General features: G+C 43.7%; 1 protein-coding gene across 3 annotated transcripts in view; it reads left to right on the top strand.

Moving 5' to 3' along the window:
* The window catches only part of VPS41 (VPS41 subunit of HOPS complex), a 189,487-nt gene that overhangs the window by 4,861 nt on the left and 160,633 nt on the right, over positions 1–23,993 (top strand). For 2 of the 3 annotated variants that reach the window (XM_055131907.1, XM_055131894.1), the window contains exon 2: positions 4,773–4,811. The exons of the other annotated variant lie outside the window; for it this stretch is intronic. In XM_055131907.1, the coding sequence (XP_054987882.1) occupies positions 4,773–4,811 (39 nt within the window). The remainder of the gene's footprint in view (positions 1–4,772; positions 4,812–23,993) is intronic. 3 annotated transcript variants of the gene reach the window in all.

Here is a 23,993-nt window from a genome sequence, read left to right as displayed (position 1 = left end):
CGCTGGCAGAGGTCAGTACTTGCGTTGGGTGGGCAATAGGAGCCGCACACCGGGGCCGAGGAGAGAGGCCACAGGCCTGGGTGTCGTGTGGACATCGTGGCTGGACTCCCTGGGTTTAGTTCTGCCAGGGTGAGACTGGGCCCAGCGCAGAACGGCTGTGACTTTCCAGCCTGGCCGCCTCTCTGTGCAGCACAGGGCCAGTTTTTGGTCTCAGCTCAGCAATGTGGCCAGTGTTTTTAAGCATGGAGTCTAGGGGCCAGAGAGATGACACAGTGGGCTGGGTGCTTGCCTTGCACATGGCACCACACATGGTCAGGAGCCTGCCAGGAGTGATCCCTGAGCACTGCCAGGTATGGCCCAAAGACCAAAAAGTCAAATATATAACCTCTCAGCTGGACTGATTCCTTTGGAGGGAGCTGCAAGGGTTTCCTAAAACCTGCAGAGTATCCTGGGACTCTGACACCTGGGATGACTGGGGCTGGGCCACGGGAGGGAATGTCCAGTGTGGGCACCGTGAATCCAGGCACCCGGGAGACCCCGCATGAGTGGGTTTCTGGGTGTGAGTGGGGATCGCGTCCACTCTGGGGGTGCAGATGCCCGCATGCTCCAGTGCCGTCACACTCCGAAATGAGCGTCTACTGCAGGCAGGGCGTCGCCTGCTGTGAAGCCACACTGCAGGTCCTTAGGGCGGGGGCGCTCAACCGGCCGCCTGTTCCCGCCTGCACTCCGGCAGATCGTGCCCCTCTCGCAGGTGCCCCGCGAGGACCCCGGGGAGCAGAGAAGTGCAGGGGGAAGGCCTGCGGGTAGGTGGGAGAGCCAGAAATCTAGGTCCCCAGGGTCCCCTGTGGGGGCAGCAAGGGTGTGCCCGTGTTTGGGGAGGATTCTGGCCTCGGTGGGCCACGCAGCTCACAGGCTGCTTGGGGGTGACGGGAGTGGGCTTTGGCTCTCAGAAAATGGCTGGGGGTGAGCGCTGCTCGGGTAGGGCCTGCGCTGCCAATCTCTCTCCCCGTGGCTGTGGTCTGCCAGTTGGGCGTCCTTCACAGCAGCACTGTTTTGTTTTGTTTTTACTTCCTTTCTTTAAAGATTTTTTAAATTGAAGAGCCACTGTGATTTCCAGGACTGTCAGTGATGTTACCTTATGCTCATAATTCCACCACCACATCCCTTACGGGGACCCCGGCCCTCACTAGCTCCGCTCTGGGGGTCAGGTCTGTTGTGTTGCCTCTGGTCCTTCATTGCCACGTTGCGGTGAGTCTTTCAGTCCCACATGTTAGAGGGGTGATCTGTCTCTGTCCCTCTCCCTCTGACTGACTCACGCAGCATGAGACCCTCGGCTCCATCCGTGCTGCTGCAAGTGCAGAGCGTTCTTTGGAGTAGAACGGCACCATTTTGACATTGGAGAGCATACACCGGTGTCTTCTTCCCCCTCTTGCTTCCTTCGGACCTTGTTTCCTTCTTGTGCCCCACCTCCTCCTCCAGGTGGCCCCCTAGTCTTGTGCTGTGGACCCCCATTGGTGCAGTTTTCAGGTATGTCCTCTTGGACTGTCTTGGGTCTCCCAAAGGACCACGTGGCATAGGTTAGAACCACTGATAAATGCACCTTCTTTCTTTGTGATTGTCAGATTCGGGGCTCTATTTGCCTGGCTGTGCAGCCATTTTCCTCTGTCTAGACAAAAACTGACCACCCCCACCCCTTTCCCTCCTCCTCCCCGCCCGGGCTGGTTCCTACAGCCACCCCCGCCCTGCTTCGAGGATAGGATTGTTGCTGATTAATAACTTAATCCCAGGGGTGTGAGACGTCATTTGCTTTGGCTCTGACCATGGAGTCATTAGGAAATTTCAAGATGTTTGTGTTGTTTTTCAGTGAGAGCAATGTATGGGAGATGTTCAACCAACAAATCAGGATAGTGATTGTCAGCTTTCTAAATAACTTTTATTAAGGCACTATGATTTTTAAAAATTATAGTTGTGTTTTAGGCATACCGTGTTTCTGCACGGGTCCCAACACTAATGCCAGCTTCCCTCCACCAGTGTTCCCAGCTTCTCTTACGGCCCCAGCCTGCCACCATGACAAGCACATTTTGTAAGTTTGGTTGTTGGGTTTGGGCTCTCATGCTGGCAATTTTAAGTTGAACATGTCTGAAAGAGAACGGTCAGGGTAATAAGTGGACTAGAACCAGAAACTTGAAGTTTAGCACAGGGGAGAAGCCATTTAGAAGGGTGGTACAACATTTATTCTTAATCCTCTGGAGAACTGGATATTTTGTGTGTTTCTTTGGTGCAAAAAAAGTTTCTGTGGGAGAATTCGTAGCTCCAAAATAATGAGAACTTTCTAAGACTTAGCTTAATACGAAACTCTATTTTTTTTTGAGACAATTGAGATTTTCATAGTCATTCTGGCAAATAATAAACTACAATAAAATTCTTAGGTGTATGTAAGATTTAACCCCAATTTTCAGATGACTTTTGAGAGCCAAGATGAAAGTGTTGAAAGGGCTGTTCTGGAGGGAAACCCTCGCACCTGCCAGGCACCTACTGATTTTTTGATAAATGAGGTTAAACTATTTTCAGATACCTGATTTGTATTTCTTATGTGACACAGTTTTGAGTAAACCTTGCTTCTTTTAACATGCTCGTCTTTTTTTTTCTTCCCTCCTTGAAAAATATTAGTTGTGTCTAAAATGTCCTTGCTCCATGGGATTTTGTTTTGTTTCATTCTTTGTTTATCTCGGGGATTGTTGTAAAATGCTTACATTCAGTGTCAGCATATTAGTTGTAACCTTTTATTGCTATTGATATCGCTAAGTGCGTTAAGTAAATCTTCATTTTGCTGACCTCTTTGAGGACGCATGACATCAGCAGATTCTCTCTTCCAGTGGACAGGTGAGAGATTAGCGGGAGCAAGTCAATTTTTCCCTTTTTTTCTTTGTTTTCTCCAGAGCAGCAAGATTCATTGTCTGGCAAGAGAGAAACTGTTAAATGCTAGAATTTGTCTTCCAGTTAATGGTTTAAAGAGTGAACGTGAATTATACAGCTTGTTTGCACAGGGCTGCCTGGGCCACTCCAGAGGAGTGCATTTGTAAAGCGCTTTAAACCAGACAGTCGTTTTGACTCTGCCCGATTAATAGCATAATAATTAATAGCACAGGAGCTTTCTCTCTAGAAACTGGCTTGTAGATAATTCGAGAGGGCAGTTCCCTCTTTCCTTTGGCGGTTTTCCCTGCCGGCCACTCTGGGTGAGGAAAGCCAGCCATGTTCTCACTAGATGAAGGTTGTCTGGCGGCCTGGTGGCCGCTGGGGAGGGCAGCCAGAGCTGGCCTCAGCCCTGAAGAATGTGGGGCGACTGTTGAGCCTGTGGGGCCAGAGCATGGGTAGTCTGCAGGCGACCCTCGGGAAGCAGGGAGCAATTGCTGGGCTCCCGCGCGTGTCTCCTGGAAAAGAGATACCCATATGCATCGATCTGTCTATATACACAAAGAGATAGATCTATATACATATGTACATATGTGTATAAATATACACACACATGTACACACATACACACATATATGTATGTGTACATGTATACATATATATATGGGTATATATATGTATACATATATATGCCAAGCTTCCGGGAGCTTGGTCTTACTGTCTCTGGATGTTGACCATTGGTGGGATTACACGGCCCCCGGAGCAGGGTGTGGGTGTGGCTGCCAAGCTACTGGAAAATGAGGGGTCTGGATGGAGAAGGCCCAGTCCCAGTCTGAGCAGGCTTGGAGATCTCAGCCCCGGGTCCCACACACCTGGGTTCCTCTGTTGTCCCTTCATGTGTGAGGCTCATCCGGACGTGTGGAGAGTGGCCTTGAGCATGGCTGTGGCTGGGTTCCAGACGTCTTCAACTGTCAAGGCTCTGCTTGGGGCAGGGAGGGAAAGGCATCCCATCCTCTCCGAGGGGCCCCAGGGAAGACAGCCAGGCACGGGGCAGCGGGGAGGGGGCAAGAGACTCTGCGTTGCTCTCTTCCAGGAGCTTGGTCTTATAGTCTCTGGATGTTGGCCATTGGTGGGATTACATGGTGCAGGAGGCAGTTTGTGTGTGTGGCTGCCAAGCTACTGGAAAATGGGGGGTCTGGATGGAGAAGGCTCAGTCTCAGTCTGAGCAGGCTTGGAGATCTCAGCCCTGGGTCCCGCATACCTGGGTTCCTCTGCCAGTCCCTTCATGCATGAGGCTCGTCCGGACTTGTGGAGAGTGGCCTTGAGCATGACATCTAATAGCCTTGTTCTCCTTGAAGAACCTGACAAGCTACCAAGAGTTTATTGCGCGCACGGGAGAGCCTTGCAAGCTCCCCATGGCATATTCATATCCCAAATACTGTAAAAGACATATGCATACCTTTCAGAGATGCTGGCAAGCTACCGAGAGTATTCTGCCTGCACGGCAGAGCTTGGCAAGCTACCCGTGACGTATCCAATATGCCAAAAACAGTAATGATAGGTCTCATTCCCTTGACCCTGAAAGAGCCTCCAATCATTGGGAAAGACGAGTAAGGACAGGCTGCTAAAATCTCAGGGCTGAGTATAATAGAGACGTTACTGGTGCCCGCTCGAGTAAATCGACAAACAGCGGGATGACAGTGATACAGTGATATAGACATACATACATATCTATGTACATATATAGGTGTAGATAATTAGATATCTCTATTATGCACACATGTTATTTATATATTTATAGATACATAATTTAATTCTTTTGTCACCTGGTCTAACCATTTCTCCTCTATGCTTTGTAGGACAGTGGGTCATTTGAAGACTCTACAGATGACTCTGAGGTAAGGTGCAGGGGTCTGGCCCCCGGGAGTGTCCAGCTACTCGTTTCGTACTACCCCGAGCTTGTCCTTGCTCGGACAGTATTGCCGGGCTTGGCGGGCTTGGCGGGGGTAAAGAGGTAGAGAGATGGGCGATGAGCCCTGGGGAAGAGCAGGTCATTTGTCTCTTAAAATAGCCAAAATTCAGGAAAAGTACATAGGAGAAAGGAACAGAATTTTTTTTCTTTTTTTAAGCACTATTTTTCACTTGAAGCATGCTAGCAGTTGGTGTGGATGCCAGCTCTAACAGCCTTGACTCTTTGGAACACAAATCTCTTTCCAACCAGAAACCTCTCTCTGTCTCTCTGTCTCTGTCTCTCTCTCTCTTTCTGTCTCTCTTTGTTACTTTTTCTCTCATTCTTTCTTTCTTTCTCTTGTTTTTTCTTTTCATTGTTTTTGGGCTATTTCTGACAGTGCTCAGGGCTTGCTCTTGGCTCTGCACTCTGCACTCAGGGATTGCTCCTGTCGGACATGAGGCACCCAGTGTGGTGCCAGGGATTGAACCAGGTCAGCTGCGTTGCAGGCAAGCACTTTACATGCTGTACTATTGCTCTGGCCCTAGAAGCCTATTTCTTAAACACTTACAGAACCTGTAGAATTTATTCCTTCTTATTGTTTAGGCAACCTAGTGGTCCTCTGCTCCCAGAGGTAACCATATTGATACCGAACGTAGTGTGGACACCTGATTGGCATAATGCACTACAGCCCAGAACTCCTGGACTGGAGCCATAGCACAGCGGGTAGTGCATTTACCTTGCACGAGGCCGACCCGGGTTTGAGTCCTCCGTTCCTCTCTGGGAACCTGGCAAGCTACCGAGAGTATCCCACCCACCCGAAAGAGCCTGGCAAGCTACCTGTAGCGTATTCAATATGCCAAAAACATTAACAACAACAACAAGTCTCACAGTAGAGACATTACTGGTGCCTGCTCAAGCAAATCGATGAACAACAGGACGACAGTGCTATAATTTCTAAAATGCTGGAATTATAATTTATGTGACAGAAAGGAAAGTACATCTTAACACCTCTTAGGGAACTAAATTGTGCTAAAGATTGTATTTTAAGATGAAAAAAGTAATACAGAAGGAAGAGCTTTTTAAGAAATTTGTTTTCAAGACTAAATAAGAAATAAGTTATAACAGATTAATTAGCTTATCAATTTTGTAAATAGGTTACTAGTAATAGTTACAGTTTTTTCAATATTTTATTTAGCCTAAGAATATAAATGTGATTATGCTAACCTGCTGGAAATCCTCAGCTGTAGCGCTTATACCGTACAGGATTGGGTTGACACTGCATATTGTGATTTTAGGAATTTTAGGTTTTATTGAAGAAAATATGGTCTTATATTGGTCTTCAAGAGAGGATCTTACATATCATGTCCTCCTGCATTGGTAATTTGCCTTTAGTGTTCAGTTCCCAACAAATTTCGCCACAGAGGACACCTGGTAGTCCTGGCAGTCCGTGGTACTGCTGTACAGTGTTACCGAGCGTGCTCAGAGGTAGAGTGCTTAATTACTTTTAAGTCCAGAGGCATTTCAGATTTTCATTCTTCCTTGTTTGCTGGCTTGGTTTTGGGCCACACCTCACAATGCTCCAGGCTTACTCCTGGCTCTGTGCTCAAGGATCACTCCTGGCAGGGCTTGGAGGACCCTGTGGGATGTCAGGACTTGAGCCTGGGTTGGCTGTGTTCAAGACAAGTACTCTTCCTGCAGTACTGTGCTCCAGCCCCCCCCCCCCCCGCCCCCCATTCTTGCTTTAGGAAATCTGTGGTTAATTGAAAACCCTGTATTCTCAGATAATTGCTGTGGAACCCTAGAGTTTTTTAGCTCTGTCTAGAGCTTTTACTTAAAAGTTAAGGAGGACATTAGCAGAGACCTCCGTCCTAAGCTTCTCATACGCCCTGCAGATGCAGAAGCCTTCATCTGTCTCTGCTCCAGGCTCAGCAGAGTGTAGGTGTTGGCTCAGGGATTCCCTGCTCCGGACGCTGCTGGAGGCCTGGGTCATGTGTGCTTCCATCTCTGGTGACTTCCGCTTAGGGTGGTACTGGGTGCTCGTGTCTCAGCTGTACTTCACCCTTGCTTTGTGACCCTGGGAGTAATACTCGACTCCTCCGTTGTTTCCTTATTTGAAAATTGGGGGTTATTTTGTATGGTAATTATGAGGATAGGTAAGATTATGTTTTTGAAGCCCGTTGTGTATTGCCTGGCCTATGGAAAGGACTCTGCAGGGATTGGTGATGTCCCCTGCACTTTAGAATGTAGGACTGGTGGCTCTTTGGACAGCTTCGTACTCCACCCTGAAGCCTGAAGATACTCCTTGAAGCTCTGACAAAGTAGCTGCCCTTCCAGACCTTCTGGTTTCTACTGATGGTACGAGTTGGCGGAGTCGTCAGGTGACTGATAGACCAAGCATAGATATTGTTAGCTGATTTGCAGTCCAGTGTTTAGAAAAAAAATTTTCTTGGATTTCACACTCAATTTGAATCACTTTCAGTTTCTAGGGTTGATTTTGTTTGACTTTTTTTTTCTTTTGAGAACTTTAAAAATGTGGTTCCACTTTTGTCTAGCTGCTGTCACTTCAATGAGAAATCTGTTGTCATGTAAATTGGTGATTAACCTTAAGTTATAGGTCATATTTCCCTGGCTGTCTTCAGGATACTTTTTTTAGACTTAGTTTCAGAAGTTTAATTATGATGTCTCTTACCATGTTGTTTTAATTTATCTTATTTGGAGTTTGTGTGGCTTCTAAACTGATTTCCTTCACTGAACTTAGAAAGTTTCAGCCATTATCTTGGAGTATTTTTTCAGTTCTACCCTTTCTTCTCATACTGAACTTTGATAGCATGAATATTAGGCATTTCGAGTATCTTCACAGACTCTGTTAATTTTCTTTCTCTGTTGTCAGATGGGATCATTTTTGTTGATCTGCCCTCAATTCATTGGTTCTGTTCTCTCCACTCTAGTATTAAACTATTCAGCTTTTTTTCTTTCTTTCTTTCTTTTTTGGTGAATAATTTTGCTTGGTTATTCTGTTTTCCAGTTCTAAATTTTTCATTTTTTAATAACATATATCTTTGCTTAGGTGTCATATTCATTTGTTTTAAGATAATTTGTAGTTGCTTGTTGCAGCAATTTTATGATGGTTGCTTTAGGATTGTTTCTAGATAATGAAAACGACTCATTAATTTTAATTCAGGACAGTATTGAAACCATGAAGATCGTGAGTTTCTTCGATTTTTTTAGATGTACTTCCAGTGTGCTGTGTTGTGCTGAGTTTTCTTACGGGTTTTCTTATGAGCTACATCCTATTAGCTTCATCTATTATGTGTTAGGTAAGATGGGATAAGTATGTTATGTAGCAAAGAGTTGCAGACTTATACTGACTAAACCTGACACAGATTTATTTCTGAGTAGATTTATTCTTCTCTGAGGGATGCAAGGAAATTGAGGCACCAGCAGGAACAGAAAAACCCAAACCTGTCATTAGGGTCTTTTCTGTGTATGGATGTGTGAAACAGTTCTTCTTTGTGGAGATTGGTAGTTTTAAAAATGTTACTTTGAAAGAGTCTCAGAATATTTATTTAGAAGTATATCCTATCTTAGAAGTGTTCATTGTGGAGTTTGCTGCACAAGAACTTGGCGGTAGAATCATCCGATTTTTGGTGTAGCATTTCAAGATTCTATGCACAGCAAAAATCTAGAGGCACCCTGAGGCTGAAAGGGAGTGACAGCGACAGAGAGCAGGCCTGGTGGAGGGCTGTGCATGCTGAGGTCTGCTTTGCAGGCTGCCCGAGACCTTCGTCACTATGACTGCAACTGTAGAGCTAAAGTAAAGCTTTTCTCTGCTTGTACTGTATTCCACTGAACTGAAGACCCAGTGTAAATGATTCTCCCCTCACTAGGGCCATGACGACTAATGCCAGGGAAGTTAACTGGTATACCCACTCTATGACTTTAGTTATTAATATTATTAATGAACAGCCCTCTTGGGGCAGTGGGGTGGGACACACCTTGCTGTGCTGGGGGCTACCCCAGGCCTTGTGCTCGGGGTGCCGAGAGTGCCATGAAACTAGGGTTGGTCAGTTGCCCAAAAGGCAGGCATTTGTCTTAGCCGCTGTACGTCTTGAACAGATGTCCATTCTCATCTGACTTAGTTCTGCAAACTCTACAGTTAGGAGGCCTTGAATCAGTCAGATAATACTCATTTTCAAAAACCATGTGGACTGAGAAATAACTGAAATCATGTAAAGTTATTTGTGTAGGAGCTGGAGATAGTGCAGCAGGTAGGGCGCTTGCACGTGACCGACCAGCTTCAATCCCAGCATTTTGTGTCTTCAGCATTGCCAAAGTAGTTTCTGAGTACAGAGTCAGGAGTAACCCCTGAGAATTGCCAGGTAGCCCCAAACAACAAACAACATGAAAAAAATAACATGTATAAAAGTAATGTTTAAAACTGATAACATTAAAAAGTAATGCTTAAAATTGTGATTTATGTTTAATAAGAAATTAATTTTAGAATAAAATGCCCTTTTTTGATTTATCAGCTACAAGGAGTGTTCTTTTGCACACATCTAATGTGTGAGGGCCATTTTCTGGTGCAGAGATTGAGGTGGAGGGTGTCGCTCCCAGTTGTGCAGAGTCTACAGTGCCAGGGACCAGACCTGGAGCTCCCTCTGGGAAAATACCCACTCAGCCTTGGACTGTCACCACAAACCCGTCTCCCCAAAGAGAGGCCTTATGTTTGGTTAAAATGGAAGTTATGAGAAATTCGGAGATAACTGTTTAATCAGAAAAGACATCACCCTAAAATTATTTATTTATTTTACCTGGCAGCAAGAACATTGTGAATCATTTATTGAAATTTAAATTTATTCTTTTTATGTATTTTAATAAACAAATATTTAGCAACCGGTAACTAAAATGGTAATGTACCTTGTTATGGAATTGATTGCTGAGAAAAATGGAACATGGGGTTATAATATTATATCCTTCCTAATAGCTCTTGGATTAACATTTTGCTCTTTGATTTAATGAGCTATCAATATCAACTAGTTCTGCTGTTTATTGCATCATTCAGGCATGGATAAACATTTTTTGTGAGGCATGTATTATAAATATTATGTTTGGAAACTTAGAAATTTTCTAGATGCAAGTTATGTATTGCTACTGTTAGAAGATGAAAGATGAATATGACTCTTTTTGGCATGATAGAGTGCTAGAATTTATAATTTCTCTCCTTGGGAGAAAATTTATTTTTGACTATCCAAGATGGACTGAAAGATCATTTTGTTCACTCAGCAAGTTTTTTAATTGAGTACTGTTATGTTTGGAGTGCTAGGATACACCAGTATTTGATGGAGGAGATGGACAAATACCAAGATATATATATTAGGTGATAAAAAATGTTGTGGGTACAAATAACCTGGTTAAGAAGAGTACGGTGTGTGTTGAGAAGGTGCTGTTCCTAGGTGTCATCATTCCTTAGGGGAATGCCACTCTGATAAAGTATTTGGAGGAAAGGTCTTGTTTGTGGTTTGGAAGCCACAGCTAGCAGTGCTCAGGGCTTATTCCTAGCTCTGTGCTCAGGGATCACTCCTAGCAGGGCTTGAGCGACTTTATGTGGTGCCAAGGATCAAACTCGGGTTCACTGCTGCAAGATAAGTGCCTACCTGCTGACTGGAACGTGAACTTGAAGTCAGTTTATGGAGTCGCTTTATACAGTGTGACACATAGGCGCAGTGGGCTGGGCACTGTTTAGTAAGAGCACCTGGATGCTGTTGGGAAAGCCCAAGGGAGATTGAGAAGTGAAGAGGAAACACCAAGACGGCCCAGAAGGCTTTCAGGACTCCAAGCTGGAGCAATTCACTGGTTTTCCACTTGGTGCCTGAGGTGATCATGATTCAACTTTGGGACAGTCTTTTAGTTGTGACTTGGGGATCCAGTTCCATAATTTACCATTTAAAAAGAATCATCTTTGATTATTAAAATCTGAGTAACAAGGAGACTAATGGTAGGCTGGTGGGAGTTGGTTTGCAGTGAAGGGGTTGTTCTGTCTTACCTGGTGGACCAGGGGTGATTACAAGTGGATGAGGAGGTTGGTGGCCAGGTGCTTCTGCCCACTCTTGCTCACTTGAAGTGCAGCAGTGAGGAAGGAGCCACCAGCCAAGGATTTCAGTCCTTCTCTGGAAGCTGGAAAAGAATGTTTCTTCCTTAGAACTTCCAGGGCACTGCCGCCCTTCCATTATGATTTTGGTTTTGAGAAATTTATTGTGGATAGTAATGTAACCGGGCACAGAAGGTAGGCCATTCGCCTTGCACACAGCCGACCCGGGTTGCAGACCAGTGGCAACCCACGCTGGAGGTGCCGGCGGTCAGAAAGGTGGGGAGAGGCTGCTGACATGCCCCGTCTTGGAGTCCAGTAAGTTAAGACGAGTTGGGGTGGGTGGGGGGATGCTGTCCAGTCATAACATCTTCCTGTTAAACCATATCATAAATGGTGCATTTGTTTGCCTTTTTCTTTTGTCATGGCCAAAACAAAATCAGTTTTAAAAATTAGTTTCTAAAAAATAGGAAATCATTTGAAACACAGAAGTGGTAGTAGATACTGATGAATTGTTTCCTGTGGTGCAAGGAATGCTTCTTACATCAGTGGCAAGTGTATGGATAACGCGTGACTTCAGTGTGTGGGCCCAAGGATGCAGCCTGGACCCTGGGGCTGGGTGGAGGTGCTGGGGGGAGGGGCATCCGGATGGAACCATGCAATGCTGGGTGTGGTCAAACTGAGGTTGGCTGTATGCAAGACTTTACTCCTGTTCCACTTCTACAACTCTGAATAAATCTTCCCTCCCCTTCTCCCCTCTGCTCCCCTCCTCCTTCCCTTCCATCTCCCTCCTGTCCCCTTCCTCTTTTCCTTCCTTCCTGTTTCAGAAACTTGTGTAAGTGTTGCTGCAATATCTGTCAGTGTGGACCTGTGGTATTCTTTGGCCTATCAAATGATGTCAGATTTGTGGGGGGTGGCCCCAGGTGGTGTTCAGGGCCCCCGGAGGGTACTTCCACATTGACCAAAACTAGTGCCTTAGGATGCACTCTTTCGTGGGCTTCGGGTGCTAGGGATTACCCAGGCCACCCCTTCAGTGCTTGGGGCCTTCTGCGCTGCCCCCACGGGTGCTTCACTGGGGGTACAGGGGACTGGTGTGACATAGGACTTGCAGTGCGTGTATCTCCCGGGCCTGGCATCAGACTTCTTAATGTTGTTCTTTGTATTTCTACATGTTAGATCTTCAGTATTTTCTATTGGTTTGTGCTGTGTTTGACCTGTGATGTTTGAAATTTTCACATTTCTATTTGTGTTTATTTGTTTTGTTTGGGGGCCACATCCATTTGTGCTCATGGGCTCCTCCTGGCTCTGCACTTGGAATTACTCCTGGAGGTGCTCTGGTGACCATATGGGATGCCAGTGATCAAAAGTGGTCAGCCGCATGCAAGGCAAGCGCCCTCCCCACTGTACTATCTCTCTGAATCTACATTTTAATCTTTCATGAGATGACTGAACTACATGTTTTTTCTTTCCCTTTTGCCCCTTAACTTTTTTTTTCCCGCTTTTTGGGTCACACCCAGTGATTTGCAGGGGTTACTTCTGGCTTTGCACTCAGGAATTACTCCTGGTGGTGCTCAGGGGACCATATGGGATGCTGGGAATCAAACCCAGGTCGTCTGCATGCAAGGCAAACACCCTCCTTGCTGTGCTATCGCTCCAGCCACTGCCCCTTAACTTTGGATGTATTCATATATTCATACCAAAAACTTTGGGCATTTGTCACGAAGATTATACCACCTCTTAAGAATTTGAAAGCTTTTTGGTATTTCCCTGTTACGGGAAAGTTGAACACGAAGACATCCGTGTGCCGCACCAGTGGCTCACTCCACCAGCGGCTCCTCCTGGAGTGACTTAATCAACACAAACTGCAGTACCCGCATCAGTTCAGCCTTTGTCTGCCTGCACATCTGCACTGATCTGCCACAGCAGTTATTTTTATTTTTTTAAATTTACTTATTGATTGGCTCTTTTGGGTCACACCTGGAGATGCTCAGGGGTTACTCCTCTCCCTGCACTCAGGACTTAATCCTGGCATTGCTCAGGGAACCATATGGGATGCTGGGGCTGGGGGTCGAACCTAGGTCGGCTGCTCGCAAGGCAAACACTACCCACTATGCTGTCTCTGGCCCCACAGCAGTTATTTCCTGCCAGGCTGGGCTGCTGTATGGACCAGCGCTGGTCAGTAGGTGTAAACAGATTGAAAACCATGTTCCAGCAACTTTGAGTTTAGTACGATTTGCTGCTACAGAAGGGCCTGGACCATGCTTTGATGGCTTTTCATGGACTTTGTTGTGATTTCTTATTCATCATGTCTTTTAAAAGTGCTGTGCTCTGGTGATCCTGTTACAGCGTTTGTTTCTTAAAGCATCCTTGCTTTTCTCCTTTGGCTGTGTTCTTGGGCTCCCTGCAGTGGCCCCTTCTTGCCAGCAGCCTTCTCTGGATCCTGCCTCCTCCGCCTTCCCTGATCATTGCTCAGGGGTTAGGGGCTTGTCGTCGCTGAGGAGAAGGGTGCAGACCAATGGCAACCCACGCTGGAGGTGCCCGTGGTCAGAAGCAATGGGGAGAGGCTGCTGACATGCCCCGTCTTGGAGTCCAGTAAGTTAAGACGAGTTGGGGTGGGCGAGGAGATACTGGGGGGCCAAGTGCTAACAATGTCTTTGAATTTGTGTTGAGGTGGCTGTTATTTTCGTGAAACAAATCCACTAGGTCAGTAATTCTATTCATAGTCCAGATAGTCGTGGTGCTCCTCGATTGATTTTGGTAACGGCTTGTTTTAATTGTTATTGCTATGGCAGGATGCCAGGAACCAGTGCCTGGGAACAGCCAGAAACCCATGCCTGGGAATGGCCAGAAACTTATGCCTGGGCATCAATATGTCAGTAGAAACTGACCTGTAACTTGGAACAACCGCTTCTTGGGAAAGGTTGCAGAACAATGCCCAGGGAAACTGCCACCAGGGCCCACATCCAGTTTCATTTAACATTTGCATTCTTTGCTATTCTCCCATTCTGCCCACTTCCTCATATAATCAATTATAAAAGACTAGCTTAAGAGAAATAAAGTTGGAGCTTTCTCCCATTCTTGTGTCTGTCTATGTCTGTCTCTTTCTCCTTGCGTCTGTCTCCTTTTCACTCTTGCACCCTCTCCTGGTTACCCACGTTGAACAAGTCCCTCGGGACGGGACAGCAGGATTTTTGTCTGCTCTCTTGGGGGAACTTTGGAGACATTCATGGCTTTGGTGAGGATGCTCAGAATTTGAATTTTCCTGTGTGAAAATCTCAATGAGAATGTTTTAGAAAAGCTTCTTACTAAACTCAGTCTGCTGTTATCGGGACTTTTGTTTTCACTGGTCTTTATTAGGCACCCACCGTTTTGTTAGGTGAACTTCAGAACAATGGAAAGTCATCAACCCTGCTTCTAGGGATCTTGTGGTCGCCAAGGGATATTGGGAAGAAGGTAAAAGAGGGTTGTGTTGGCTTTAGCAGCAGAAAATTGTCCACCTGAATGGCATATCTTGAAGATTGGTGAGGTTATTCCATATGGCTGGGAGGAAATGAAAAGCTTATTTGCTTTTCTCATTTCTTCTCCTTCTCTATATATTCTTATCGCTTTCCCAATATAAACTAAATGATGAGGTTGATCCTGTTTATGGTATGTGACTTAGGGCACGGGGACCTTTACCTGGTTATTTTTCCCTCCTTGAATTGAACATGAAATTCTGATACTCCAGGGCAAAGGAGAGACCAGGCTTATGAAGACTGCATATCTTGTGAATCTTAAGTAGAGCTCTTCAATTATTTGAGGCTAAACTTTTCCTCCTTTTTTCAAGTCACAGTGTTACCGTAAGGAAAGCAGCTTTCAGAGATAAAAATCTTAGTTTGGTTCATATAAAAATTTGAAGTGGTTGCTAAGTGGTGCCTTTAAAAACAGCACTTGTTTCTTTTATAAATATACTGCTTTGTTTGAGAAAAAATGGACTAAATATTGGCAGTTGCTGCTACTTTATTTGTTGTATTCTGTATGGCCCTAGCAGCCTGGGCCTTGGGGCGCCCTCCTACAGACGGTGAAACTGAGTCCCCAAGAGGTGGACTCTTTGGTATTTATTTTTCACCCCCACAAATGTGTGTGTGTGTATATGATAATTTTGGGTCATGCAAAGCAATTTTTATGGCTTTTTAATGTACTAAGACATTTTGAGAGTATTTCTTGTTATTTGCAAAGATTTTAATGTCCTTACCAGTCTCATGAGATTTCTCAGTCTTTGCAACGTGGTGTTTTTTTCCCTAGGCGAGTTTTTGTTCTGGATGGGGATTTCATACCCTTTGAGATGTTTGGTCTCTCTGAGTTCCTACCCACACTGCCTAAATTAGCACCTGCTCCCCAACTCAGTTGTGACCACAGAATGCCTCCAGATATTTCCCAGTAAATGTGCTAAGAAGAAATCAGCCATAGCTCAGAGGAGTCTATGATTTATCATATGCATTTTATGCTTTTAAAAATGATACCTGGACATGAGGAAGATCATCTGTAATCTCTGTCTCTATGAAAATGACTCATCTTTTTAGTTTCTAATCAGCTGCACTTCTTGTTTAATATGTTTTTAATAAATAGCAGTATTGCTTGAAAGTAGATTTGGGCACATTATTCGCATCGGTATTAGAGTGTAATTGCTTATCTGTCACTAGTCTGCTGAAAAGCATCCTTGGTGCTGTGGCCACCCTTGTTTCATACTAGATGAATTCCATTATCTCCATGTCACTTTCTTAAAAAGTTTGGTCATTGAGGCAGCTATAATACCTTGTGTTATTAATGGAAACCAGAAGTTGCTCTCTTGGCTTGCTTCTGTAGTTTGCTTGATATGTTTTGACATTTTAGAAGGCTATATGAAGCTGTCTCTTTTCTTCCAAATAGTCATTTTTTAAATTTAAAACATATCTTTCTGTAATAAAAGGGTAGCCACGAGTAATTAATAGCTGTGCTTGTTCTTTTTAGAAAGTAGCATTCATGGGGTGTAGGATTAGAGAAAGCTAAGTAAAGTCATTAGTCCTTGATTAATTTTGAATCCTATGTTTAGGATTTTTTTTAAAGTAGTTTTATTTTTCATTCATTGTAGATCTCTAATACTCTTTTCTTGAAAAGTTCAAGATTGATATGACATTTGGAGCTGTCCTATATCGCCCATGTACATTTACTGAAAATGTTATAGTTTCAAATAAATGGATATATACAGTAATGTATAGTTCTTGACTCGTAAACTTGTTGATAATGCCATGTTGTAGTGAATAAATCTGCCACACTAAAATTTGTTTGCTATGTTTTCAGACTCAAATGATCTTTTAATTACTTGAAAGATTCAATTTCAATTGCGTAAAATTTTTTTTCTTATTTGTGTCTGGGAACAGTTGTGCTTTATTTTCCTGTTCTGCCTATGTTTTCATAACAGTGATAAAATATCATTATTTTAATATGTCATAAGACTTCTTATGAAACGAATTCCTGAGAGTGAGACTTTTTTTTAATTTTTATTTTTTAAATTTTATTGAATCACCATGAGATATAGTTACAAGCTTTCATGTTTGAGTTACAATCATACAATCATCAAACACCCATCCCTCCACCAGTGCACATTCCCCACCACCAATATCCTCAGTATACCCTCACCTTTCCCACCATCCTCCTGCCTCCATGGCAGTAGAGAGACTTTTTAATGCAAATTTTCTAAAAGGTAACTGTTCTGCATTAGATTTTTAAGCAGTTTAAAAAAATATCAGTGGTTGACTGCCAATTTTGCATATTTCAGTTCTCTTTAAAGTAATTAGAATTTTAGAGACACTTAAAGGAGAAAAGCCCTTATGTTTACACAGACGGTTAAACATTATTGACTTGATTTTTATAACCACTTGTTTTTCACTGGGAATGTTCAAACTTTCTTCATTAAAAAAAAAAAAAGCTCAGGTTTTTTTTAATGTGGCTCTTTTTGTTTGTTTAAGATATTAGCATTCCTTATTGTATCCTATTTTAAAACATTGGTTATTTATTTAAAAGATTTTATCTTAGGCAGATGTAGCTGATGACATGAGGCCAAGTAAACCATTCCATATATTGAAATTCCTAGAAATTCTGCTTCGGTCTTTCTTGTGGGTGAAGCCTGGCTGGGCCATAGCCCTGGTCAGAGCAAGTTCTGTGAGTGGCTCAGTGGGGGGTGTTTTTCACTGGCTTCCTCTGGGCTTTGTCAAGCATATGGGCACCAGCATTGCCCTTTACTCTAGCTAGTGTCAGTGTTGGAGGTGGGGTAATTTGGGCCACACACAGTGGTACTCGGGGTTTACTCCTGGCTCTTTGTCAGGGTTACTCCTGGTGTGACTCAGGCAACCATACGTGGTTGGCTTTGTACAAGGCAAGTGTCTAATCTTTTATTTTGTGAAAACAAAGCAAAGTTAGTATGTTAATAAAAAAGAGAGATCAAGTTTTAAGTTCTGTATTAAAAAAAAAAAGATGTAATGATCTTTCCATTAACCTCTGGATTTCATTACATTTGTTTTTGTACCTTCATTTTGTAGTTTGGGGGCCTGAGCTGGCCGTGCTCAGGGCTTATGCGTGGCCATGTCTCAGAGATCACACCTAGAGATGCCAGAAAGTGAACCTAGGTTGGCTGCTTGCAAGACCAGCATCCTATCTGCTGTACTGTCACTATGACCCCATGAGCTACTTGTTTTGTTTGTTTATTTGTTTTTTAGGTCACACCCAGCAATGCTCGGTTCTTACTCCTGGCTGTGCGCTCAGGGATCATTCCTGTTAGGGTTCAGGGGACCATATGGGGTGCTCGGAATTGAACCTGAGTGGGCCTTGCCCTGAGTGGGCAAGGTACATGGCCTACCTCTGTACTATTGCTGTAGTCTCATGAGCTACATTTTTTTAAAGAGTGTATTATAAACTGGATACAAAGTAAAATATTGATGTAAATACCCCTCAGATTTTTTTGCAGGTAAATTTTAAATTGTCAGGTGAAACACGCCATATTCTCCATGGTACATGAGTCTAAGCTGGTGACATATAAAAATTCTCTATTCTGATGTTAGTAACAGGTCATTAGATTGTTTTCCAGGCAGAAAGCTTTTATCTGCCACTCTCCCCCCCCCCTTAATATTGTTTTTATTTGTGGCCACACCTGATGGTCCTCTGGGGAATATCAGGCAGAAATCTTTTAATTCTGTTAATTTGTTACGCCTTAACCACCCCACACAGTTTTTGTTTTTAAATTCAAAACATCAGTAAGAATAACTTGTGTAAAATTTATTTTAGAGAGCATTCTAGAGGTCTGTAGGGTGCTTAAAAGACTTGTTTTAATTAAAAGTGTTCTATACTTAGTGAAAATCCATGTTGGGCGAGGCATTGATTCTTTTGAAAGGAAAGCGGCAAATTTTTCTTGTATGGGTAAATGTCAGTCTGTTCATACCCTCGCTTAGCTGCAAGTCAGGACTTGTACTATTCCACTAGGTTGTCATAGAAACGCAGTTAACTGTCATCTCAACTCACACTGTTGATGGTTTTATTTGTAGGTTTGCAAGATTATTAAAATTTAACAAAATTATTGATTTGCTTTATTAACACCAGCGTGTTTGCCATAGAAGTTCAAATTGCACGAATGCCTTTCCCTCTCCATTTTAATTTTTTAAGATGAAACTATCAAATCTGCCTGATTTTTAAAAAGAAATTTAAAATGTGATAGAGTCTGCAGCAGTAGAATAACAGCAAAATGTATTTTTGAATCACTTTACATTTTTCTTTGTTTACAGCAAAGAGGAAAAAAATAAACCTTAAAAATTCACCTTTAGCCTGCTTTTAACTTAACATAAAAGATACCTGTCAGGAAACTATGAAATGCTGCATCAAGTGTCTCATATGGAGTTTTCGTTTTATTTTATGGTCTTTGAAGCCTTAGAACAAATGCTTCAGTGAACTGTGTTGTGAGAGTATTTATTTTTGTATATTTATGTGAGAGGAATTATTTAGTTTTCTCTTATAAATAGGACAGGCAAACCTTATTTACAGTAACTTTATCTAATGGTCCGTGGATGAGTGCTTTTATGCAAAATAGTCGAGAGGGTAGAATTAACTTCACATTGGATGCACATTTGATGTCCAGACTCGAGCAACATGTGGCATCTTATTATAAAGACTAACATTCAGGGCTCAATTTGTATTTAATACATCTGCCTGAGAAGGCACACATCATCTCTGCCACATTTAATGCTAACTTTGTAATGATTTCTTTTTCTTGCTTGTATACATAATTTGGAGTGTTTATAGGGTGCATTTGGGGTTTCTCCTTTCTTCGGGTGTGTTTTGGGATTGGCTAATTAGTGAGTTTTCACATTTTGTTAGTACTGCTTTTTTGTTGACAGTTGTATCTCCTTGTGTGGGGGTTGGTTACCACCTGAACGTGCTTAGTCAACATGCTCCTGCACTCTTATTGCTGTTAGTGCTTAGACTTAGTCTTGGAACTTAGCAATAACCAGCTTTGATTTTTAATGATGCTCAATAAGTAAGTCATCAGTAGATTGAGTATATCTGGAGAAGAACATCTGAACTTACTGGAGGAGACAGCACATCAGAATTAGAGACTTCCTATTGACTTTCTCTTCCCTTTTTGGGGTGGGTGGTTAGGGCCTCGTCAGGGCCTCCCAAACAGTGCTCAGGAGTTCCTGGGGTATCCCCTGCAGTGCCAGCCCTGCAACATGCTGCGGGCTTCCATGTGCTGCCTCCCGGGCTGACTGTTCTTTAGACCCAGACAGTTGCTCTCACATGCATCTGACCCCCTCCCACTGGCCCCCCTGACCCAGCCGCAGGTGGCCCCGCTGCCATCACAGCTCTCTGGCTCTCTGGCCCCATTCTCCCGGAAGTCTGTCCCAAGGAAACTCCAGCAGCCTTAGGGCTGTTCCATGGGAGACACCCAGAAGCTTCCAAACAGCACAGCACCAGCTTGCCAACCCCTGGGTGAGCTTCTTTGTGGCAGACACAGCCTAAGCCTGACATCCCTGTGGCTTGTGCACAAGGAGAACCTTGGGTTTGAACTGCTTAGCTAAGCTGCTCCCAGAGTATCTTCTCATAGAGAATCTGTCAGATAATGCATCTGTTGAGTTGGTGAGTTGGGCATGCTCCATTCGTTGGCTCTTTTGCCTGTGGCAGTATCATCGAGGTACTAAGAAGCATCAATGGTTGGCTGATGTGCCTATTCAATACTGACCTTCTAAAATCTTTCCTGTAGCTTAGTTATTTGTAAGAATAAAAATTGCTGAGATTTCTGGTAGTGGATTGTGGCATCCCCTGTGGGAGATTGAATAATGCCTTGGCAGGACATTAACTTTAGATATTTGTAGCGGTATTCAGATTTTGGCTTTGTTTTCTGTTTTCTATGTGTTAGGGTGAAATTACCTAAAATTTCCGATCATCAGCCTTTACAGAAAATCAGTGATATGGAATATTGTACTTACTACTCCATTAAGGTGGGTGAGTTTTTGGTAATTTTTTTTCTTTATAATTTCAGGTAAATGAGAACATGTAAAGTCTATGAGAGATGTTTGCGATTTCTTTTCTCCTCCTTATGCACTAATAATTCCTTCTTCATGTGGTATGGGGCTATTATTTGCCCTCCAACTTCTGTAAACATTTTCACTTTCAGTCTGCTTGGTGCTTCTTTAGTCTCATAATCCTCAAGAATTCTAATAGTTTTTTTAATTTAATTTTCTTTTTTCTGTGATGTTCTTCATAGTTAATCTGCTTGTAGGGCTTCTTCTCTGAGTACCATGTGGCTTGTGCAGTTATTTGCTTCTCCTTCTTCCCCCTTCCTTTGGGTATGTTTTGTTTTGGGGGCCACACCTGGCATGCTCAGCGCTTACTTCTGGCTTTGTGCTCAAGGATCATTCCTGGTGGGGCTCATGAGATCAAATCTGAGTTGGCTGTGTGCAAAACAAGTGCCCTACCCACTATACTGTGGCTCTGGCCCCTGAATGACATTGTTCAAACTTATTTTCTGTTATTAATTTTGTCTTATACACCTCTGCTCTTCTAGTAAACATGCAGTGTTCTTAACTTTAGTTACATTCCTCAGTTCTAAAATTTTGTATTTTTTTTTTACTGATTGTAATCCTTGATATTGAGCCAGCTACAGTTCTGTCAACCCTGTGGTCACTGTGTGTGCACTACCATGCTAGCCCCCCCATAGGCCACCAGCATCTCCTATTTTTGGTCATTTTTCCTGTTTGATTTCTGTCATTTGGTTCTGTTTTGTGTCACACCCAGTGTTTTTTTTAATTGACTCTTCAGTCTTATAAGTGAAAAATTGGAGAGAACTTGGTCACTTTCATACTCCAGAGAGAAATTTTCTTTGTATTAAGCAAAGGACAGGTATATTTGGGGTCATTAACGTGCCTTACTTTAGTCAGAAATTGAACTGGGTCAAAGCTCTACTGGAGGAGTTTTTGGGGGAAGGGGTGCATTTGAGCCACATGTGGCTCTCAGGGGATCATTTGTGGTGTTGGAAATTTGAAGTGGGGAAGCCACATGTGCAGCAGGTATCTCCCCTCCTGTACTACCTCTGGCCCTAGGCTGAGCTTTTGATAAGCTTTGGTGTGACCCTGCTTATGTGACAAACTGACTTCCCTGCTGAGCTCTTTCCCACAGCTCTTAACCCTCAGGTCCCCAGGTTGTCATCCTGTGCCCATGAGCACCTGAAGGTTTGCTGGGGTCTGGGCTTCTTGGCCGAGTGTGGGTGTGTCAGTGCTGTGGCAGGGTGCTTGTAGAATGCCCCTCTGTGCGCAGTTTTTCTGCTGCCCTGGGGTGCCTGATTTGCCGTGGTGCTGTGCATCGTCCTCAAGCCTTTCTGGTTGTCCTGGGACTCATTGCCGTGTCAGAGCCCTCGAGTGTTTCTGGGAAGCAGGGATCTTTGAAAGAAACTGTGTGGAGTACGGATGAGACAGATAGGACTGGGGAAGGCTCTGGCCTTGCATACTGCTGACCTCAGATTTGACCCCCTGCCCTTGAGTCAGGAGTAAGCCTGAGCACAGCCAGGCACGGCCCCTGCAAACAAGCAAATAAAAAACCCAACAGAACAAAGCATAAATGTTGCAGCGTGGATTATTTCTGTAAGCTTTTATGTTGGCTGGCTTTATCCTATCATAATTTTCAGTATTTGTCGTTACTTGTCCTGTTCTCTATAGAAATAAATAAGGGTGTTTTTTTTTAAAACTGTCTTTGGCATAGTACCCCATGGCCTAAATCATAGGTTACTATGATTTAGATTACTATATATATATATATATGTATATATATATATATATACACACACATAGATTACTAAATTCTCCTCAATAGTGGCAATTAAGATTCCTTTCTTTCTTCTTTGGCATCCCCAGCAGCACTGAGGGTTCAGTGTGGTCACACTGCAGGGGACATGTGATACCGGGAGCCAACATGCCATCATATCTCCCAGCTCTATGAGCCCCTCCCAATGTCATGGCATCATGCAAGCTAGTAACCACATATAAACACGACTAAGACATTCTTATTGTATGGAGAGATACAACCCATACCCTCCTATGTGGGTCATCCATTATAAAGTTTTGAATTAAAACTGTAATGTAAGCATCCAGTGCTTCCAGCTGGGTGGCATGGAGACAGGGCATGAAACTCTCTGGGGTTGATAGTAGCCTTAGGTGCAGCTGGGTGACAATGTCTCCTTTCCTTAGTGAAAGGCTGATTTCCAGGGGGTTGCAGAGTATTTTTTGTTTACTTTGAAAAGGGTCTATTCTGATCTAAAGATTAAATATACATTTTATTTCATTTATGTTGATTTGTTTTCTAGGGCTGGAGCAATAGGACAGCAAGGGTCTCACCTTGTGCCCGTTAGACATGGCTCCAGGGTCCCATATGTTCCCCTGAGCACCACCAGGAGTAGTTTTTGAGTGCAGAGTCAGGAGCTAATCCTGAACATTGCCGGGTGTGGCCCCAAAACAAAAGAATTGTTTTCTGAACTAGAAAAGGCATTTTGTTTTGTTCTTTTGGGTCTAGTTCCCGGCAGTATTTGGAACCCTGGAGGACTGGAGCGGAACGTGGGAAAGCTCAGCCTGAAAGCCACATGCTTCTGCTCCGTCACTGTTTCCCCAGCTCCTTGTTTTGTTTTTTATAGGAGCAGCTTCTGGCCATGCTGGACAGGGTCAGGGTTTAGCTCTGCTGAGGGTTAGCCCACAGACTCATGGTAGCCAAACTGTCCACCACTTAAGTACATCTCTCGCTCTTTATCTATTATTGGTAGTTTAAATCTATTTTATTTTATTTTATTTTTTAATTTTTATCACCATGTGGAAAGTTACAAAGTTCTCAGGTTTATGTCTCAGTTATACAATATTCAAACACCATCCCTTCACCAGTGCCCGTATTCCATCACCAAAATCCCCAGTATACCCCCCACCCCGGCCCCCCACCCCCAACTGTATAACTGATGAATTTCACTTCATTTTCTCTTTACCTTGATTACGTTCCATATTTCAACACAAAACTCACTATTGTTGTTGGAGTTTCCCCCCAAGAAAGACAGCCCTACTAAGGAAGCATTTGATAATTAGTTTTCCATTAAAAGATTGTATGTTTTCAGTTTTTAGAAAAGGTCTAATGTGGCCGCGCGGTTCGGATGTGTCCCAGTCCCACATCCTGGAGCCGTGTTAGTTGCTGCTCAGTGTTGCCAGGGCTCCATCTGGAGAAGGTGTGGTGGCTGCACCTCCTCCATCTGGATCCCTGGTGTTGCTGGCCCTGATTCTGGTCCGGAGCATTCTCCAGTTGCGTTGCTCACCAGAACGCCTGGCTGCTTCTCTGTTGAATGTGGCAAGATGGCTTAAATCTATTTTAATATTTAAACCCGGGCTCAATTCCTCTGTCCCTCTTGGGGAGCCCGACAAGCTACCAAGAGTATCCCGCCCACATGGCAGAGCCTGGCAAGCTACCCTTGGCGTATTTGATATGCCAAAAACAGTAACAACAAGTCTCACAATG

The sequence above is a fragment of the Sorex araneus genome, chromosome 1, assembly GCF_027595985.1.
Source record: "Sorex araneus isolate mSorAra2 chromosome 1, mSorAra2.pri, whole genome shotgun sequence".
Classification (NCBI taxonomy): Eukaryota; Metazoa; Chordata; class Mammalia; order Eulipotyphla; family Soricidae; genus Sorex; species Sorex araneus.
This window is presented reverse-complemented; position numbering and strand designations above follow the sequence as displayed.